The following is a 20,018-nucleotide window of genomic DNA, read 5'->3' as shown; positions in this document are numbered from 1 at the left end:
CGGCAAGAATGTTTATGACGATGCCAGATGTCCCAGTCTGGCATTGACGCATCGTCGTTTTTCTGCTCCACGATTCGGTTTCCGTTCGAAAAAATCGGTCCGACGACTACGCGACGCGTACGTATACATCCTCGATCATAAGTACGTATTTGGTCAGATGACAGACGCGTTATACTCGGTTGCTAGTGTCAAATACAGCGTACACAATTCATTTTCCCTTACGGTGGACCATGTCTGCCGTAATGCACTCTGAATTTTGGAAAATATGTTTCTCCGGCGATATGAGACAATGAACTCCCCTTCTGCTATCAAACACGGCGCGCATAATTCGTTTTGCCTTAGGTGAATGTGCATACACAGTTAGGGAAAGTAAGAGACGGACGCGAGGAATGAAATCGTGGAAATCTGCAAGATCATCGGCGTTGATAACTCGTAAGTTACGACCCGTGAAATTTCACTGACAACGTTAGCCGAATTATGCAAGAGAGACCTAAGCAAGTGTCTTAATATTTATGAACGAGAGTGTACGCGTCGCTCGTCGACGAAGGACGACACCGAAGACCATCACACACGATGAAGAGGGACGTGGACCGGCCGAAACAGAGGCGAACGTTGTAGGACCAGACGAAAAACGAGTGAAGGCGTCGAATGAAGATAGATGAAAGGCAACGGATGGTGTAATGCATCTTGTAAACGTCATTCCTCTTTTTGTTGTCGCCGCTGACTAATTATACAAGCAAGATCAACGCGCGCATGTTTCACGATATTCGTAGGTGGTTTTAGAACGCGACGAAAATCGACCGTTGTTATTTATTGTGATCCGAGGTACCGAATTCCAGAGAGAACGATGTGACTGTGAGTTAATAACGTAAGAGTGGAACCGAGGTACTAAGGGCGGAATCAATTAGTGGCTATTAGAGAGATAGAATCTTCGTAAGCGAGCGGCGATAAGCGATCAGGGTTAAGTGGACAGCGACCTAATTGCAATAGCCATTCGAGATTTTATGATTTCACCGAGTAAGCAGTGCTCGTAATAGTTCTTACGTAGATGGCAAGCGCAGCGATAAGTGTTTTTTGGTTAGATTTGCAATTAATGGAAGTTCTTGCTGTGAGAAGCTTATACCGAGCATAGATCATTTATGGGGCTAAAAGTGTTGATTGAATTATGATAAAAAAAAAAAAAAAAATGTAGCGTCAAAGTAATGGATTCAGAATGAAGATTTAGAGTTAAGTGGGAAAATAAAGCGTATGAAGTACGTGAAGCGTATACTACTTATCATTATCCTTCTTTTTTCTCGCCTCTTCATTTTCTTTTATATACGAACGTAAATGAGGACATTTCCTCTCGTAAACATTACTCGTTTAACGATAAATACCAATTAAATTATAAATAATTATTATCTAAAAACATCGTTGCACTGTTTACGCGTATCATACGTTTACTCGCGTCGTCCGCACATTGTACAATATAAATTGAAATTTTCTGCACACGATATAGGAATTCGTGGCCAATATGAAATTTAATTTCAACGTATCGTATCGAACGAATGAGAGACATTTCCGATGAAAATATTCTCCCATTGCACGATAAGGATCGAGAATAAAACGCGAAACGCGTACTACGAGTAGGCGCGCTAACAGTAATTAATTCACGACGGACGCAGTGAAAACGCGAGCAATGCGAGCAGATGCCAAAAGGGAAAGACCGACAGCCAACTCTATTGCTTCATTATGCCTGGAATTTGATTCGAGTCCGCGCGCAACGGGCTTGCAATAACATTCCATCCAGTCGATATAAGCATTTGCGGGCTTAGCAACGGCGTAAAACATAACCGTTATGGCGGTTGCAAAATAAAATCTCACGATTGAATCAGGCAGCTGGACGAACCTTTCTACCGGCTTTCGAAACTCGATAAGGCAGCCTCTCTCGGCTGCTCGTAACGAGATCACCGGGAACGAGTTATATCGATGCTTCTAACGTCGTGTTTGACCCCGTAACAAGTATCGTTGTCGGCCACGAACAACGGACAATTTTATCATCGTCCACTTTCATCCGAACTAGCGTAACGAGCACCGTAAACTAATAAAGAATTTTATTAGCCAACGATAACGGGCGAATTTTATGGGAATGTTAATTATTTGAGAAACCAGACACGAAACGCGCCATGTCGTGACGCGACGCGATGAAGCATCGCCGTGGGAAATAACGTCGTCGAAAGTTAATCCATCATCGGGAATGGCCATGCCGAGCAACGTAGCGAAAATACGAACGCTTTAGAAAAGAGCAACCTAGGAAACATAGTAGAGGCACATATACGATTCTCTGTGTATACACCTAGAAGATTGAATTCAACCTTTGGCTCGCTTCAGGAACGACGGGAACGACGTCTACTTTCTACGTGCAAGAAGAAAAGAAGAAGCGTCTATCGTGATCCAAGGAGTCCTCGAGGATTCTAAGACTTGAATCGTCAAGCGGTTTCGAGAAACCAAAGTACTTTTCGCGGACGGAGACAAGAAAGCCATCTCCGCCTCGCGTGCGGCATGGAAACGTGGTGGTTCGCGAATAGCTAGTCCCTTCTTTGGTGAAAAGTAGGCGAAAGTCGTGGCACGATGCGCGATGAATTATACTTTTCAAACAGGCGTTAACGTCGTCTAAACATATTTCGTCGTCTTAGTTTAGGTAACCGTACGTTCGACACGCTAGGTTCGTTGCTTGTGTCAAAAGTTTGTAATAAATAGACCGCCAATGCTTATACGCTACCCACGAAAGATTTCAAGCCACTGCGTGTTTCATGAAGCTAAAGCATTTCGGTGATTATCCACGAGTCGTGTAGATCAGTTAAAATGAATGCATTTCCAAGTTCTATTAAAAATAACGGAGCTATTTCAGCATGAGATACAGCATAGTGCTACTATTCTTCTATCGAAGCTGGCGTTTCAAAACGTTACTACTCACAGGGCGACCTGATGCTTCAACTGCCGGTAATCGCGAATGCAAAAGTATTGAAATTAAAACGAGTCCGAACTGGGTCAGCTATTCGGTCCATTCGATGTTCGATTGCCAGGTATAATGAATGCAAGCGTGTCACGATGGGTCGGGTAAACGAGTCGTTGAACAGAGAACGACTTACGCGCCGAGGATGATAATAATGGAAGTCTTCAGGGACAATGGACTCATAAATCTGAGAATTTTAATAAATCACGTTCCGCATAACTTTCGACGTTTCGAGCAACTTTTTGTATTAAAGGAAACGTCAAGATATCGTATCTATGGGAGCCGTAACTTTCGGGCCCTTATACATACATAATCCTAGATTACTTTTCTTGTCAGGAAAACCAACAACCAAGAAGACGTAGTAAATCTGCACCGAAGTTTTATGCTTGTTCCGCATATTACTTTTTACGAATGTACATATCGCAAGATGGGAGCTGAGCAAAGCTTCTAACAGAGGCAGTATTCATCCGCGACTCTGCTGCGATCCTACCTTCATTATAACAACGTATCGCTTCACCACGTTCACGGCTGTGAACAGTTAATTGTCGAGCTACTTCGAGACTCGCGTAGCTCCATTTATCTGTATTCGAGGAACACAGATCGATTAGCAAATCTCTCACGACTGTTCAACCTCTGCACCTTGCAAATCGAACGACGGAAAAACGGTTCGCTTCGAGTATGAATTGCGCTAACGAAATAAAAATTCGGATTTTTCAGTTAGCCCTGATTCTCTGCATTTTCGTCGAATTACCCGAATCACAGCCTTTTGCAGTTACAGGTAAGTTAGAATTTAGGTCACGCGGAGCAGCGTATAGTTAGACCTTAGCAAATAGACTTTCGAGAGGTGGTGAATTTTATTTCAAAAAATTGCGTCTTCTCAGATTTGCGTTGTATCGTGAGACTGAAAAGTATCGAGTATAGGAAACTCAAAGTCTCGAAAGGTTTCACGCTCTGAACGTCAGGAACATTATACACACGCTACGGAAACGAAAGAAACCTTCGACGAAACGTAAGCGTCCGATTGCACAAATCGTAAAAGAATGAGAATCGGAGGCAGAGACGAAGGTTTTCTCACATTTTTCCGCGTCGGTTTTATTTCTGAAGGAAATAAATAGGTCGAGCATCCAGCGGCTGAAAAACAAATCGTACGTCTTCGTTTCTTTTCGACCAACGTTAAGCAGAATACTAAAAAGTACGCAAGTGGAAGTTGAGACGCAACAACGTAACTTCTACTTTGGCACTTCCAGAAGATAACGGAGCTTTTAATCGAATTCAACGCTTCACGGTGCATACATCGAGCATACAACTATCTCAGCCGAACGATCGAACGTGGTTCGTAAACTACGGCAAACGTTGTAATCTTCTTATCGAAATTAATTACCCGATACTAATTATCTGGCCGGAAAACCGATTACGATTTGGAAAGTGGAACGCCGGAGGTAAACGATGCTTTTGTTCGAGAACGTCACAGACTGTTTTAGAATCACTGTTTGACTATGAAAAATCACCGGATACCGCGTAGACTAACATCAGCTCTTGCTGACTATTCGAACCGGTACAATACCGGAATACATATGCATTCGTTCACTGTACGATACACAGCGAACTTCAAAATTGCAAAAGTACAACGCGTAACGTTTAAGTTCTACGAGAACTGAATCCGAACTATGAGATAGCAATGAAATATCGATTAATTCATATCAATTTGCACAGTTTTATTTAGAACCACGAGCCAATATCCTGTCCACAAGGGCACGAAATTTAAGCGATTACTCAAGATAAAGAATATTCTAATTAATGATACTTACGAACGTAGAAGCTCGAAAAAGCTAAGAATCAAGCAAGAGAAAATGATTAAAATTACAATTCTGCCCTCTGAAACGGTGAAACGCCTGTTCCTAAGCCCTGTTCACCATAGCGTACGTCGTTCGAACTTTCTCGCTCTCCTTCCATATTCTCTCTATTGAGACACGAAATTTAAGCAGTTCGATGCTACCGTTGAATATCGACGGAATATTTAAACGATTCGACGTTAGTCCCGACGTTACAAACGGACCTCCGCATTCGTGTCACGCGCCACCGAACATCCGGTCATAGTTTCCTGCCGGTGTACATCTCAGCCACGATTGCCGCCTATTTTTGTATTTCGCTCGGCGACGGTCTCGCACAGCAGCCTCGAAGGGCGATTCTCAATTGTCGCGAGCAACCGCTCGGCGTGCATTTTAACGATGGCGATTTCTTCGTGGAAGAAATGGAAGAACCGGACGAGAGCGTGTGCCCGCACGATGAAAAACAAGAAAACCACCAGACCGCTACATCAGTCGATTTTATCGTTAGAAACGAGCGTCCCCGTTCCCTCGAGCGAGTCTTTTAAAGAGGAAGAGGCTGCCAGAGGAGAAGCTGCAGGAAACGATTCCTCTCTGTTCGAGGTGGTTAATTGTTTCGGACAGAAATTCACGACTGCGCCGGTTCCGCCGGCTTCTCCACCCGATTCGGATATTTAGGTCGCGGATGAAGGGCTGTGAGAGCGTTTCTTTCGAGGTGAAATCCTGAGAGACGCGCTCCTATCTACTGGTAAAAAATTTGTGTGCCGCGATAGGGGATATCCATCTTGGGCGAGAAACGATGTTCCATGTAGGCTCGAACGAGCAATTTATGGATACGTAAGAACGATTACTTCTCGTGTTCCATAGAAAACCATGGGCTCGAGCGGAGATCGAAATCAATGTAAGAAATTGCGCAGAATCTAAGTACATACTCCTTGAATTTTAATCCACAGCATTTAATAATTGTTCGAGTATAAATGATTATCTATTGTATCTTAAAATAACGTGTACAAACGCCTTTGTTATTTGCTTTCGGTTTATCCCAAACTATAGCTGTGATCAAATCGCTATTCTACAAAATTCTACTGGCTTGGCAAATAAGTGCTTGCGCATTTTGCCAATACTATTTAATGACAAAATCCGCAATCACTTTGTTGCCAACGCAATACATACGTCTAATTAGTCGAGCCTCTCAACTATTTTTCTATCGTTCTTTGACCATGATTATAGTCATCTAATATTATTAGGTTGTCGGAGAAGTGTCTTTCTTTTACAGACACGTCTTTTACAACGATGCATCTTTATACAAACATGAAACCTAATCTGTCGAACGTTGTGATCTTCATTTTGATGGAAGAAAATGGATCATACGTAATTCGGTAAAATAATATGAAACAGAAAGTGTTGTGCATCCATTATTTCCTTATAAAACGAAAGAAACTCTTCGGACGATCTAATATTTAATTAGTAACATGAACAGTTAATATCAATTGACTATTTACATACATAGCGAAATTTTTGTATGTGCTACTGATGTAACTTCCCTACATCAATCGACAACGACTGTACACAACGATCATCCAAAAAGTCCGCGAGCGAACCAGCTGGAGTTCATGTCACTCAAAAATCTTGCAAACAAAAGAGGCGTTTTGAAACTCGAGGCACGCATTCGCACGCGTGGCCTCGCGTGCGAAATAACGCGGCCCACGTTTGTAAAGAAGCGTTTCGCGGAATCGTTAGGAAGATGGTCGAAAAAGACACGCGATTAAGGTCAATTCCGGTCGCGCGGTTTTAATAAACGAGACCTTGCGCCGACACAGGTTTTAACGCACCCCAGAAACGCGCGCACTTAATCGGAATGACCCGTATTTCAACGTCGTTTCTTTCTCTTGTCTCTTTCTCTCCCTCCCTCTCTCTCTTTCTCCCTTTGCGTTTGTTCGAGCAGCACAGTTACGGTTTTTATTAAAGTCTCTTTCCGATTCGCGGGGATACGGCCGTGCCGTGTAAATAGCGTCGATAAGAGGCAGGCACTCGCGACGAGAACGCGAAGTAACCCTTTGCGTCTTCAAACGAGCGTATTCTGGCTCAAGGATCGAGAGAGGGACGCATCATCGAGAAACGAGTACGACTGAGGAACGTTCAGCTCGCAAATTAATTATACTTTTGTAAGGAGTTCCTTTTTCTTTCTATGACAATCGCTCGTTTGTAAATCGTGACACAATTCTTTCGTTGACGATTTACTAACTCGTTATGTTGCACCCAAACGAGAGGAATTTCGATAACACAGATCCCCCCACCCTCCTATCCCATTTATTAACAAGTTTGAACCGTTGCCTCATCGATGATCGATATCGAACTTGGCGTTTCAGCCGCGTACGTGACCGATATCGGACGGTTTAATTAAAAAATTTTGCAGAACGGACGATTTCAGCCGCGAGAGCTGCCAGCGATAATAAAAAGATGCATCCGACGTAAAATGCTTCATATAGGATATAGGATGCCTCGGTTTTTTGAAAATGAAAATGCTCTTTTTCGTAAATATGTATTTTCCAAACTGAAGCAACGTTTGATACGAGCAATTCGTTCCATGTCGACATATTATTTTTCGATAAACGTTATATATTCTGGACTGCCCTCTGTAGGTACGTAACTGACTGGTTTCTCGAATATCGATAACGTTCGATAATCGAAATAACGGAATAAGGAATAGAGTTTCCGGTTAACTACACGTGTACACGTGTATTTTAGGTATACGTGAAATCGAGATCTCTGGTAAGGAAGAATTGGCGCCAAAATTGTTAATGGCGACTTCATATACATTCTGCATGTACATATGTATAACTAATATCATATTCACGCAAGCTCTCAACTTTCAGAAAGAGAAACTTTAACAATTAATCGAACGAAGCTGTTTGTAATATTCATTTGGCGCCATAATATCAACCTAAGGGTCGGTTAAGCGCATACGAATCGCGTACGAATTGCATGCGATTGTATATCCATTGCATTGATGTCACGTATTTTGAAATAAACTGCATGACCGATATGCATGCCCAAACATAGTAAAGAATCGGCAATCGTGTGCTACGTTGAATTATCCGATTCTTACATATACGGATATGGAGAACGAATTATTCTTACTTGGCTTTCAAATTGCCTTACAGCACATCGGCGCCTCCGCCTTTCCTTGTGGTCGGGAAATTCTATCATGGAAACTTGCGAACATACGTGCGTGAAAACTTGTCACTTGCATTTCATCCCGAATTCGATACCGTCTACGTAACAACGATAAAACTACACCTTGCTCGAGTTTTAACAGAAACATTTCGCCATTTCGGAGCACACTCGAATGTACTATATCGCCATCTCTCGTAGCGAGTGAAATTACAGTCGATAGATTGGCTATGATCGATACGGTTTCATTTCACGGTGCTTCTCTTGAAACGCCATTTTCCAAAAATTTGAATTTACAACACATTCGCGGGAATATCGTGTTCGGTAACGGTTCGTGACTCGACAAAGTGGATGCTATTGAAATCGTAACAGAAACGTGACGACGGTGCTGAATTGAAATGTGTTGGCGTTTATGTTTGCAGTCGCAATTGGGTTCAAGTGGTAAAGGTAATTTAATGAAATACTTAATTCAAGAGATGTAAATACAGCTTCTTTTATACTTGTGAAAAGTTCTCGAATGTCTCATGTTCCTCTATACGTATGTATACCGACATTATATGTTCTCCATATAATATTACCTGGTATTACATTTATTCCTTTTAAGCTAGACGAGAATATATATTTTTTATCATACGTACGTACATAACGTACACAACGACATAGTTATAAGTACATCTTGTGCGTATTTTTAGAATATGGAGATTGTTAAATAATTTCTTTATTCATCAGTTTCAGTATTCAAAGAAATGAAAATGGAAAGCGAGAAAGATTCAATTCTTTAATTTTCAATGATATTCAATTCAAATATGAAAATTTTCAAATTGTAGTTCCCTATCCTTTAATCTTTATTGAATTGCGAGCGTTCGATGCATACCATATCCCAATATGTAGAATTTTATTTCTTTCCAGTTTAGAGGTCGCCATGTTCCATGCGCAAGGCGCCATCTGATGTTCGTCGCGAAATATCGTCAAGAATTCATTCAAGTTGCGCGCGTTCTCTCCATTTGACAAGTGTTTCGTGTTGTGTAGCGCGTTGAATGCTGGCGTAGAACGATCCAAAAGAAAATGGGTGTTACTGTGTAAGTAGATTTACAACTAAAAATATTTCTACTGTTTACCCTTATTTACCATTTGGACGAACGTGAACACTTAATTTAATATACTATACGTATTCGGTTTAACTTCTGACGTTTAGAGGTTATGTCGAAATACCGCATGTTAGAATAGAACAAGCGTTCTAGAATGTTTTGTCTTAATTGTTATGATATTCTCTTAATATTGCGATCGTCACAAGTATTTTTACTTGTCTAAATACAAAATTAACGATCTTCAGTACCTCGTTCGTAACCGACGTTTTGTATTTGTCAGTTTGCAGCAATATCCGATGACAGAAAACAAAACCGGACCGCAAACGATAGAATTCCTGACAAAACGAGTCGTCGCTCTTGGTGCAGTGCAAACCGGCCAATTTTTAGTGGACTGTGAGACGTACGTTTCGGTGCCGCAATTGGGTGAGTGTTTTCACATTTTGAAATTGAATTTTCGTCACGTTAGTTACTCAAATGCAGCGTAGTACGTCGTCTTGAGCACAGATGGCTATAATTGTACGTCTACGAAACAAGCTTCACAAAATGAACAAAATTTTTCATCTTTTATTGTGATATATTGCGATATATATATATATATATATATAGGCAAAGTAATAAGGGCAAAAAGATTATATCTCTTAATCTGTGAAAGTATTATAAGTCTATGAAGATATTATAGGATCGTTTAGTATACTACATGTAGGAAATGTTGGTAAGAAGAGAATAAGAAAAACGATCGTTTGACGATTATATCTGCTTTTTCTTTTGGCATTTTATGTAGGTGTATATGGATTTCTATACAAACACGCAGGTAGTTGGTTCCGCCGAAGGTCATTTAGCGCTTGGATCGTCCGTTATTTCTAGAGAGGTACAAATGCAGACGCTAACGAATTACGATTTTTAAGTACATACTCATTCGTAGCACAAATACAGGGTATACTCGTTCGACACGTGCACGTCTCTTTGAATGCAAATTCTCATACCACCATGTCGGCAGGATTGTTTTGTGCTATTATTCGTATCTCTTCGATCGACTTTGCCCCGTTCAAGAAACATCCACGGATAACGTATGATTACTTCTGTCTATTTTTAGAATCGTTCCACTCGTAACTAAATTTGCCTAGTCATATGTATATGTGATGTAATCAAAGAAATCTGTAGTAGAAATGTGGTAAGCATAAGTCGAAGTTCAATCGAAGAACCACGAACTCTTACAGCAGCGTATTTTATATTATAGTTTGCGTATCGTGTTCGATCGTGGATCGCGATCCTTTTTACGGTGGTCGTAACGCGAATTAATCGTCCCGCTTCGATTCGAATTTCGCGCATCACTGATCGATCGTAAAGATGATGCGCGAACATATAAACGCGTTTCTTAATTCGCAAAGGTACAAACGAGCTACGTCTAAGCGTCATTACAAAAATATTAAATCTAGCAAGCGAAGCTAGGCGCGGACCTTCCAGGCTAGGTCAGGTATATGTTTATATATATATATTATATATATATATATATTATATATAATATACATACATGTAAGTTCATATTACTCTATATATATCCTTAATGTATGCAGCTTTTGAAAAATACGTTCTGTCGGAATATTCTCTTCCCTGATTAGCTTTATCTACATACAAACGTTCGAACATCCCATTCGGTGACGGCCAGCGCTTCCTTCGAATGTCCTTTCTTCTTTTATTGTCGATAATTTGTAAATAGTTAATTTATTGTCGATATATAGAAGACGTAATTATGTATAATGTATATAGAGGCTACTTAACAGACCGTGGCGTTTTCAATGCCCGGATACACTACCACTTTTGCTTTGCAAATTTTTCATTCTTTAACATATTCCATTAATGTTTCTGTTTCTTTTGTCATTTCATAGTAACAGACTTTCCGAACTTCGGCAACTTGTATTACCCTTATATCAATTTCAATGCACACATTTACAAGCAACTTTCATTATCCTTGTTCTGATACATGTATATACAGCGTACACGCACATACACACCCACGCACGATATACGCACACAAATATGTATACGAACGCGTGTTTGATGCGGGCCACAGAATTTTTCGAAATAAATATTTTTATCCGAACCGTGATAAAAAAGATAATTCGATCGGTCATTTCACCAACTCCATCGACGCGTTAATATGTTCTTTGATTGCACTTTGCTTAATGTATACCGTAAACCCAATGCTTCTCCTTGAATTATTGCCTTTCTCCCGTTTTTTTCTTTTTTTTTTTTTTTGTTTAATGAACAAATCATTTCCGTTAAATGTTAATTTCACACCACGGCCTGCGTCATCAAACTCACGGTCTTTCAAGTAATAATTGCATAGCTACGCGTGCATTATGTAATACGAATTCTAATCTGACTTTCCACTCGCTGTTTACTACGTCTAAGGATTACGATAATACCTTCAATTCACGAAAGTGCACAGTGCAGATTTTTATTTTTTACTCTTTTTTTTTTCTTGTTTCCTTTACGTTATTTCGCTCGCTGCGTGTCTGTGTATATTATTTTACTTAGCTATTAACTAGCCGAAAGAGAGGTGTTCCGATTAATTAGGAAAGATGTGAGGGTGTTTATCGCTACTACTTGTACAGTTGTTCCGGAGAATTTATACCGCTACACCTATCCAGCCCTTCTACACCATATTCTTAAAACATTTATATACTTATCGTTCGGCGCAGTACACTAAGGAAAAAGGAGATAGTCTCACGATGGTCGAAGAATTATTCTGTACAATTTTTAATGTGTATATATTTATATATTCATATATAGAATCCCGGAGTATCTTTTCTTTTCTTTTTTTTCTTTTTAATTTATTTTTATTCTTATTCTACGTGCACCCGTTTCACGAGTATTGCACCTGCGTTAACTTAATCGTAAAGTTTCATTTATTCAATACTGCGTCCAAGCCCTTGAGCATTATAAGATTCATTTAGATGGTAGGTTTGAGATTCGAAGATGCTGCGCTCTCGTTTCTATTTGTAGACAGTGACACGCGTCTGAAAAGTTTGATGAAACTCTGCGTTAACTTTTGAAGAAATTTATTTTTATTGTTGGTATGCTCGGTATCTAACGGAAAGGTGGCAAATGGAAGTGATTGGAGTTACGTTTAAAGCGAAAGGGAGAGACATCGATCACCGTCCACAAAAGTAACCGATCCGTTTTTTCCTTCCCCTTTTCCTCTGAACGTTTTAAGTACAAGTTTTCCTATTTCTATCGTACGTCGGAGGACCCAGCACTCTTCGTTAGAATATCGGATATGGCAGGGATATGACTCACGGGGTTATAAACAATTACAGATATAAGAAATCCTGCCGATAGACTACACGGAAAAAAATATCGTTCGACTCGATTATTTTATTACCAATGAATCAAGTATCTGTCTAAATGAAATTCGTAATTAATTTGATGAAAACTAGATGTTGCTGATATGTCGATAGTTTAACATCCCTGATATCGGGCGCTTAATTAATTGGAATTCGTTAAATCTATGATTAAACGGTGACACTTTTTAGAAAAATATCAGAACGACTGAACGTAAACTCTTAACGAACGGAACTTGTTCGTTCTATAGATGCATGGAATCTCTTCTTTTCTCACGTGAAACGATAATAACTCGTGGTGAATATTTTCATCCGTGAAGACCAGGCGTTCGATCACAGAGTGCAGAAATCATTTCTGCAAAGTCGACGCTGACGAGTTCTACAAACTATATAAAAATACAAAATACAAATGCCGTTTCCTCGAATACCTTCCCTCAGAAGACTCCCCTCTCAGGTTCCAGATTCGATGATATCATTGCACGAATCTTACCCTATACACCAAACGCTTATCTCATCGAAAATTGTAAAAAAATTCATCATCGATCACAGTCGTATCCTCGATCAGAGTCGCGTACTGTGTTCAAAAGGGTCACGACTGTCATCCACGTTACAATAGGACAAGCTTTTCAAGTTTCCATATACGCACGCGTGTCTCGTGAGTTTGGCAATGGTTAGTTAAAGTATTGTCGCAAAAAAGTTGTTCACCGCGTCCAAACAGTTGCACGATCGGTATTACATAAGTGTTCGTACTGGTAATATGTATATAATGTACAATAATAGTCGATTTATACAATAGGTACTTAAGTATGAAAGATAGTACGCGTAATATGTATAATATATCTACAGTTAATAATATTGTCATCATTAAGTCAATAGTGGCCATTGTTAGAAACGTGGAACGAGCCTCCCTCCTCCGTGTGTTTATACATATAGCCGCGACAAGTAAAATATTCTCTGCTCTGTCGTGTCTAAATTATTTTCTCTCTCTTCTACATTCTTTCCTCGGCGATAGAGTTTATGTCACGATTTACGTTCACGGTGTATATAATACACCGTATATCACGGTCGTGCGAATAGCGTTAAATTGGCGGAAAAGCAAGGAACACTTCCTCGGCCACGCTCAGTCGATCACATCATCTGGTTACGTTCCAGTCGTTTCGTTTTATACGATCGTCGTATTGAATAAAAAATACATATATCCTTCGTTCGTTGGTGAACGTTCATCACGTGGAGTAGAAATTTCCATTATTTTCCCATCGATTTAACAGGAACGCGTGTATCGTATTCCAATGGAGAAACAACTTGTTCCACGTTCTCCTTGGCGTTCTTACTTGGCCAACGAAACTACTAAAACCACTAGGTTTGAACATCAGTCAGTCATACGCGCTTTCGAAACAACAAGAACTTGCTGATCTGGAAGAAAAGTGGAATTTTGCGTTTGTTATACTATCACGTTCTATTTAATTAATTAGCTTTTCACGTGTTAGCCGCGATTCGAAACTCGAAGACGTAAGTTGAAAATATCACGGTGAATCTTGAAGTGTTTAGAGAAACGTCGACGACAATCGACGGACCAGTCTATCGATTCTATTCTAAACAATTTATATTAATATATATATATATACGATTATTATTCTTTTCCTGCTTGTTTCTTCTTTTGTTTATATATATTTACACATGTACGTACGTATTCTGCGTTATTATCTGTACGTCTATATTTGCGTGCTCTCGGAAAAGGCACGTTGCACGGAAGAGCGTTCTTTTTCTTTTTTTCTTTTTTTTATTTATTTTTTTTTTTTTTGTATTGTTTCGACGAGATCCATCCTTCTTTTCGGGTGCGTGTAATCCGCAAGTATTCGTTCTACGTAGTTTCGATAGTTACGGAAAATAACGTATGCTAATTTAATGCGCTTCTTGGTCAAAATATCGTTCAACGTTTCACAAGGCAAATCACGAAGATGGTTATCTAATACGAATTTATGTAATTCAGTCGTGTCGTTTGAAAACAGATCTTATTTTCCTTCATTTTACGATTTATAATATCGAAAGTGAGCATAAAACTGGTCAGAGGGAGGAGAAATTAACACTCGAACGTCTCGCTGCGTTCTTCAACTTCTAACAAGTTACCCGCTATTAATCGTTAACCTCTATTCTACGTTCATATAAATTGTACCTTTTTTGATTACTCGATACAAGTCTTTTAGAATGTTTTACACGTCAAGTATTCGAAGATGATTAGAAAGGGAGACTCGTCGCGTTCGTTCGATCGAATGTACGCGTTTCTGACCAATCTTATACGCCAGCTGATGAATCATGAAATATTACGTTCATATTCATTTCTATCGTCTCGTCAACTGAAAAAAGCTCGTATCAAATCGATCAAGGAACTCAATAATCTAACGTCGTCGCTAATGAGATCTTGCTGTGATAAAAATCAAGTCGTTTCAGTACCTTTCGATATAACAAATAAACAATTATCTCTGTTACCAGAGATTCTCGGTGGTTCGTCGTGGAAAGAAAATCTTCTAATACTTAAATATATTCTAAACGCCGCGAAAACACCACGATTCCAATTCGCGTCAATCGAAAGCTTAATCGAAAAGATACATCGGAAGAACGAGCGTCGTGAAAATCAGGTCACCAAGCTTCCTCGTTATCAACGAGCCATTAAGCATATCGGGCAGACGATGATCCATCGACGAAGAACGCTTTGATCGACTATTATCATCAACCCTATTGCGTTTCTTCGTGCATCACAAGTAGCACGTTTTGTAATAAATGAAAGCAACCGTGTCCTTGCCGAATGTCCTGCATTCTCTCTCGTAGTGTACCTGGCCGGGCTCGTACTTGCCACCCTGCGGATATCTGTTCAGCCTGGACAAACTTCTGTAGAGTCTCAAATAATCATCTTCGAGTTGGTCCTCCCGATATCTTCGACGTCTGTAACCATCGTCCAGCAGCCTGTCGTTTCTCCATTCCCTGTTCGACGATAGAAGAGACGAATCGCCCGAATCTCGTATTCTATCGTCCAGCTCGAGGTCCGAGAGGTCCTGCAAGCTTCTCGGGTAGCTACGCCGCGATTCGAGGGAACTGGCCGGCTGATCTCTGAAATTGATGGTTCTACTTCGTCTGGGCAAAGTCGAGCTGTAAAGCCTCTCGCCCCTTCCGTGACTAATGCCGTTCCTCAGGATCGGCTTAGACCCGTTTAAATCACTCGAGACGTCCCTCCAGCTGTTGTCCTCGTACGCAGCCGTGTAATCGCGATGCCTAACTCGTCGAGGTTGCATCTCCATGTCGCGATTTACGTAATTCGAATCGATGCTTCTTTCTTCTGGATACGTATCCTTTGGATATACGTCCTTTGGGTAGGCACATCTATCTCGGCGATTTCGTCCGTTCCGACCATAACGATGCTGATTCTCCTCGAGTACTTCAGGCCGTTCGTTCAGCCGATCGGAGAATCGATAATCGTTTCGAATCACGTCTCCGTTGCTTCTATGCGTTGTGGTCGCGTTGCTGTGCGAACTGTCGTCGGTGGAACGACGCGCCGTGAAGAATCCACGGGACTGCATGAAGCTCTCCACGTTTCTACCGATTCTGTTAGTTTTCTCGGCGAAGATGTTGCAATAATCGGATAATTTGCGATGATTACTCCTGTAGTTCGGTGTGTGACAAGACGTCGTTGGAATATCCATAGCTGGATTCGCATTATACAGCTCTCTCGGATCGTGTTGATTCGGATAAGCTCCTCCTGGTAGGGGTTTGTTGGATTTCTCTAGGTTCGACAAACCCCCTGTTAACGAGGCCTTATACTACCGCGCCTGTGCGTACTCTGGATTCATCTCGTCCAGTTGTTTCCCTTTGGTCTCGGGCACGCAGCATACTACGAAACATAGTCCGCATACCGCGACTGCTGCGTAGAACCAGAACGCTCCGTGTAGACCAAACGTCTGTAACGTGATTTGGAAATATTTAACTTTGTGTCACATATGAAACGCCGTGATTCGGTATACGAATAATATTATCTAATCTCGCAAGATTCTAATCCGCAAGACGACACACAGACCCATTTCACGATATCAGTTTCAAGAATTACGCAATGAGAATAACAACAATCGGTTAGGGAAGTGTAATCTCCGTTAGTTAGCTAGTTATTTTAGTTAGTTAGTCAGGCAATAAACTGCCGCATTAATGATATTTTAGTATCATACACTCATTTGGATACTATGGCAGATAAGTACCGAGGTATTTCAATTACGCACTGAAGCATGATCAGATACGGCGCTCGATCGTAGTTTATCGATCGAGCATCTAATTAAATACCATATAGCTGGAATACCCAGACACTCGATATGCGTTAACCCGAAAGCGGTTGACGTTCTGCGCGACGTTGCGATCATACGTGATTAGAGCGTCTCACCTGCTGAAAATCCATGAAGAGCTTAACGCCGACGAACGCGCAGAAGTAGTTGAAGCTCATGCTGATGCTGGAGCCGAGGCCGCGATACTGCAGGGGAAAGAGCTCGCCAATCAATAACCACGAAATTGGCGATATGCCCAAAGCTAGAGCGGTCGTGAAGACGAGCACGCAGAGCAACGGTATCCAGTCGTGCTGGCCGACCACCGCCGTGTCCGGATAGCCCAGATTTTGCGTCTGCGACATGTAATAGGCATAACTGCCGAAACCTGCTAACGCCAACGACATGAACACGGTACTGGCAATCAGCAGCGGTAGCCTACCCACGATGTCAATCAGGAATCCTGTAAAACGTAACAAAACGACGAACGAAACGTTAGAAAGTCGATGGATTTCGTTGTGCACGTATTTTATTTATATTTTCTTTTATTCTCGTCGCTTGACGAATGCGCACGACGACAACCAGAGGCTCGGGTTACCGTACCTGATAACATAGAAGCCAATAATTGCACAAAGCCAATCGCAATGGTCGCGCCGTGAGGATTCATGCCGCCCAGAGTCTGACGGAATATAATGACCGCGTAGTAATTGAACGCGTTCGCGCCAGAAAATCGCTGGAAGAACATTAACCCGCACGTGATGGCGATTGGCTTGTACAGCTCAGGTGTGAACATGCTGTTCTTGAGCGTCTGCTCGTACTGCTTCGCTCGTGACGCCAGGATATTCGTTTTGATCACCTGCAACAATCGGATAATCGAAGTTTGTAGTACCGTGATGAATCGCTTGAAAATAGACGAGATGCACGAGCAAAGTTCCGTTGAATCGTCGTTTGATTACGACGTAATACAATTTGCCGTACGACGAGGAGGTATGGCGATCGCATGAAAGAGGTATTCATAAGGCGAAGTATCTTTGAAATTACCTGCAGTTCGTGACGAATGTCGACCTGATCACCGCGTAGCCATTGCAAGCTCTTGGCAGCTTCGTCGTCTTTGCCATTCAGAACGAGGTACGATGGCGTCTCGGGTATAAAGAAAGTACCTAGAAAGAGCATCGACGGCGCTATGGCTACCAGCAGTGCGCTCTGTCGCCAGTTCAGGTACGTGCCCGCGATGTACGACAATAACACGCCAACGTTACCGACCACTTTCAGCATCGCCGATAGGCAGCCCCTGATTCCCGGCATCGAGATTTCTGATATGTATACCTGAACGAAACGATTATTTGCTAGTAGAGGCTTCGTTTACAATAATAAACCACAAACGGAGGAGTAAAACCGGCGAAGAGTATGTAAGTACCAGAAGAGAATATTTTTAACGAATAGAAAGCAAACGTATTTCTGCTAATATCGCTGTTTAAATTGTTTATTATACGTTGAACTTGTTATTCGATCTCTGTACATCGAACAGGTTAACAGATTTAGAAAAGCTGAATAAATATCGTAAAACATGTCTAATTGGCACTTACGATTATAGTTCTATGTTATACTAGCGCCAATAGATAATAAATTATAGTCTAACATCATTTATACGATCTCCGTTTATTGGGACGAGACTTTAGTGTCCCATTAAATGAACTCCTGCCGACTACATCCACTTATTCGAACGGAAACTCGTATTATACGGAGGAAAAGTCACAGATAATGGGGAAATTCAGTGAACTTTTACCACGCGTATAAACTCCAATTATACAAACTGTTTGTCTTCTTATATCGATTTTATGTACGCGAAGTTACAAGTGCCACGTGGATTAGCTCCGTAAATTCAAAGATACAGAAAAGTAAATGACACACTGTGTATTTTAAATGTACCGTTACTTGTTTCTAGTCTTCGTATCGCGTAGAAAAATAAAAGACGCTTTACCTGAGCTACCATAACGATCATGCAGCAGCAAAGGCCTCCGATGAAGCTCGTGACGTATACCAATTCCAAGCAGGGTGCGATGCCCGTAAGGACCCATACGGCGGCCAGAGGCAAAGACGTGACACGGAGCGCCAATCTACGACCCCTCCTCATTATCCAATCGCCGATCATAGCACCGAACCATGCGCCCAGCATCGACAACGACGCTACCCACGAGGCTTCTTGTTGCGTCACCGAGAAAGCCGACCTGCGACAAATGGCAATACGGTTACAGATGACAGGAACTAACGTTATGCGAGGACCTAATCGTTCCCTAATACCAGGCCGCCTACTCTGCCCCTCTTCTCTCCCTCTCTGTCTCTCCCTCTCCTTCTGTCGTGTGGTTTTGATTAAGTCGCTGGACACGATCGATCGTTAGATCGGTCCTTGTAACGCATCGATCTTCGTAACCGGTTCAAGGATAGTTAACCAGTTGATGTGCTCTATTCCGACCAATACGTTGCCTTATTCGTCGATTAATTCGAGCCAATTATGCGTCGTTTATGCGTTATGGCCTATTTTACATGGTAAAAGAAAACCGTGTAAGGTTGTTAACCGAAGGAGTTGATATAATACGATAATGATGATGAGTTATCATTTTTGGAGCGAAGATCTGTGTATCGTGGTGGAATGTCATCTTAAGCTCGGTGCAAATTAGTCTAAATAATTAGAGTTATGCGAAGAAATACACGTTGCGATCGAGTGTCTTAGATTGTCGGAAAAGTGTGTTTCTTTTACAGACACGTCTTTTACAACGACGCATCTTTATACAAACATGAAACCAAATCTGTCGAACCTAATCTGTGATCTTTATCTTGATAGAAACGAAAAACGTGCATCCATTATTCCCTTATAAAACGAAGGAAACTTTTCGGACGACCTAATACTTCAAGATTTCTCGCGTATATTCGCTGAGTTTATATCTCAATCACAGTGACGAATGAAACATGTGACAACCGAAATGCATATACCGATAAGAAGCCATATATTTGGTCGCCCTGACATTTTCATTATAGCGTTATAATCGATTTTGTAGCGTTTAGTTGCGATTAAAAACACAAATCGTTCGTCGTAAATTTCGTGGTTACGTAAAGAATGTAAACAGGCGAATATTATTGAAGGCATATAGCTAATGAACACAGTATTCTCGCCACTTTATGTGGCGTGCTTCGTTTATAATGCAACGTGATAAAACCGAGCCACTATCGCGGAGAAAGTGTGCGACAGCCAGCTCGAAACGGAACAGAGTGACGTTAATGCATTTGTTAAGTGA

The 20,018-nt window shown here is 41.2% G+C and overlaps 2 protein-coding genes across 4 annotated transcripts in view; one reads left to right on the top strand and one right to left on the bottom strand.

Moving 5' to 3' along the window:
• The first annotated feature begins 8,287 nt into the window (after positions 1-8,287).
• Positions 8,288-20,018, top strand: part of LOC122567665 (mediator of RNA polymerase II transcription subunit 20) — a 136,684-nt gene continuing 124,953 nt past the window's right edge. The window contains exons 1-3 of one of the 2 annotated variants that reach the window (XM_043726467.1): positions 8,288-8,442; positions 8,905-9,074; positions 9,364-9,506. In XM_043726467.1, coding sequence (XP_043582402.1) covers positions 9,061-9,074; positions 9,364-9,506 — 157 coding nt within the window. In that variant the 5' untranslated portion in view covers positions 8,288-8,442; positions 8,905-9,060. The remainder of the gene's footprint in view (positions 8,443-8,904; positions 9,075-9,363; positions 9,507-20,018) is intronic. The other variant, XM_043726468.1, reaches the window with a different exon arrangement.
• LOC122567659 (facilitated trehalose transporter Tret1-2 homolog) overlaps positions 9,829-20,018 on the bottom strand; it is a 105,115-nt gene continuing 94,925 nt past the window's right edge. For both annotated transcript variants that reach the window (XM_043726458.1, XM_043726459.1), the window contains exons 4-8: positions 18,707-18,953; positions 17,767-18,051; positions 17,329-17,581; positions 16,848-17,188; positions 9,829-16,377 (exon numbers count right to left, since the gene is read on the bottom strand). In XM_043726458.1, coding sequence (XP_043582393.1) covers positions 16,240-16,377; positions 16,848-17,188; positions 17,329-17,581; positions 17,767-18,051; positions 18,707-18,953 — 1,264 coding nt within the window. In that variant the 3' untranslated portion in view covers positions 9,829-16,239. The remainder of the gene's footprint in view (positions 16,378-16,847; positions 17,189-17,328; positions 17,582-17,766; positions 18,052-18,706; positions 18,954-20,018) is intronic.

Source organism: Bombus pyrosoma, linkage group LG5, assembly GCF_014825855.1.
Source record: "Bombus pyrosoma isolate SC7728 linkage group LG5, ASM1482585v1, whole genome shotgun sequence".
In the NCBI taxonomy this organism is placed as follows: Eukaryota; Metazoa; Arthropoda; class Insecta; order Hymenoptera; family Apidae; genus Bombus; species Bombus pyrosoma.
This window is presented reverse-complemented; position numbering and strand designations above follow the sequence as displayed.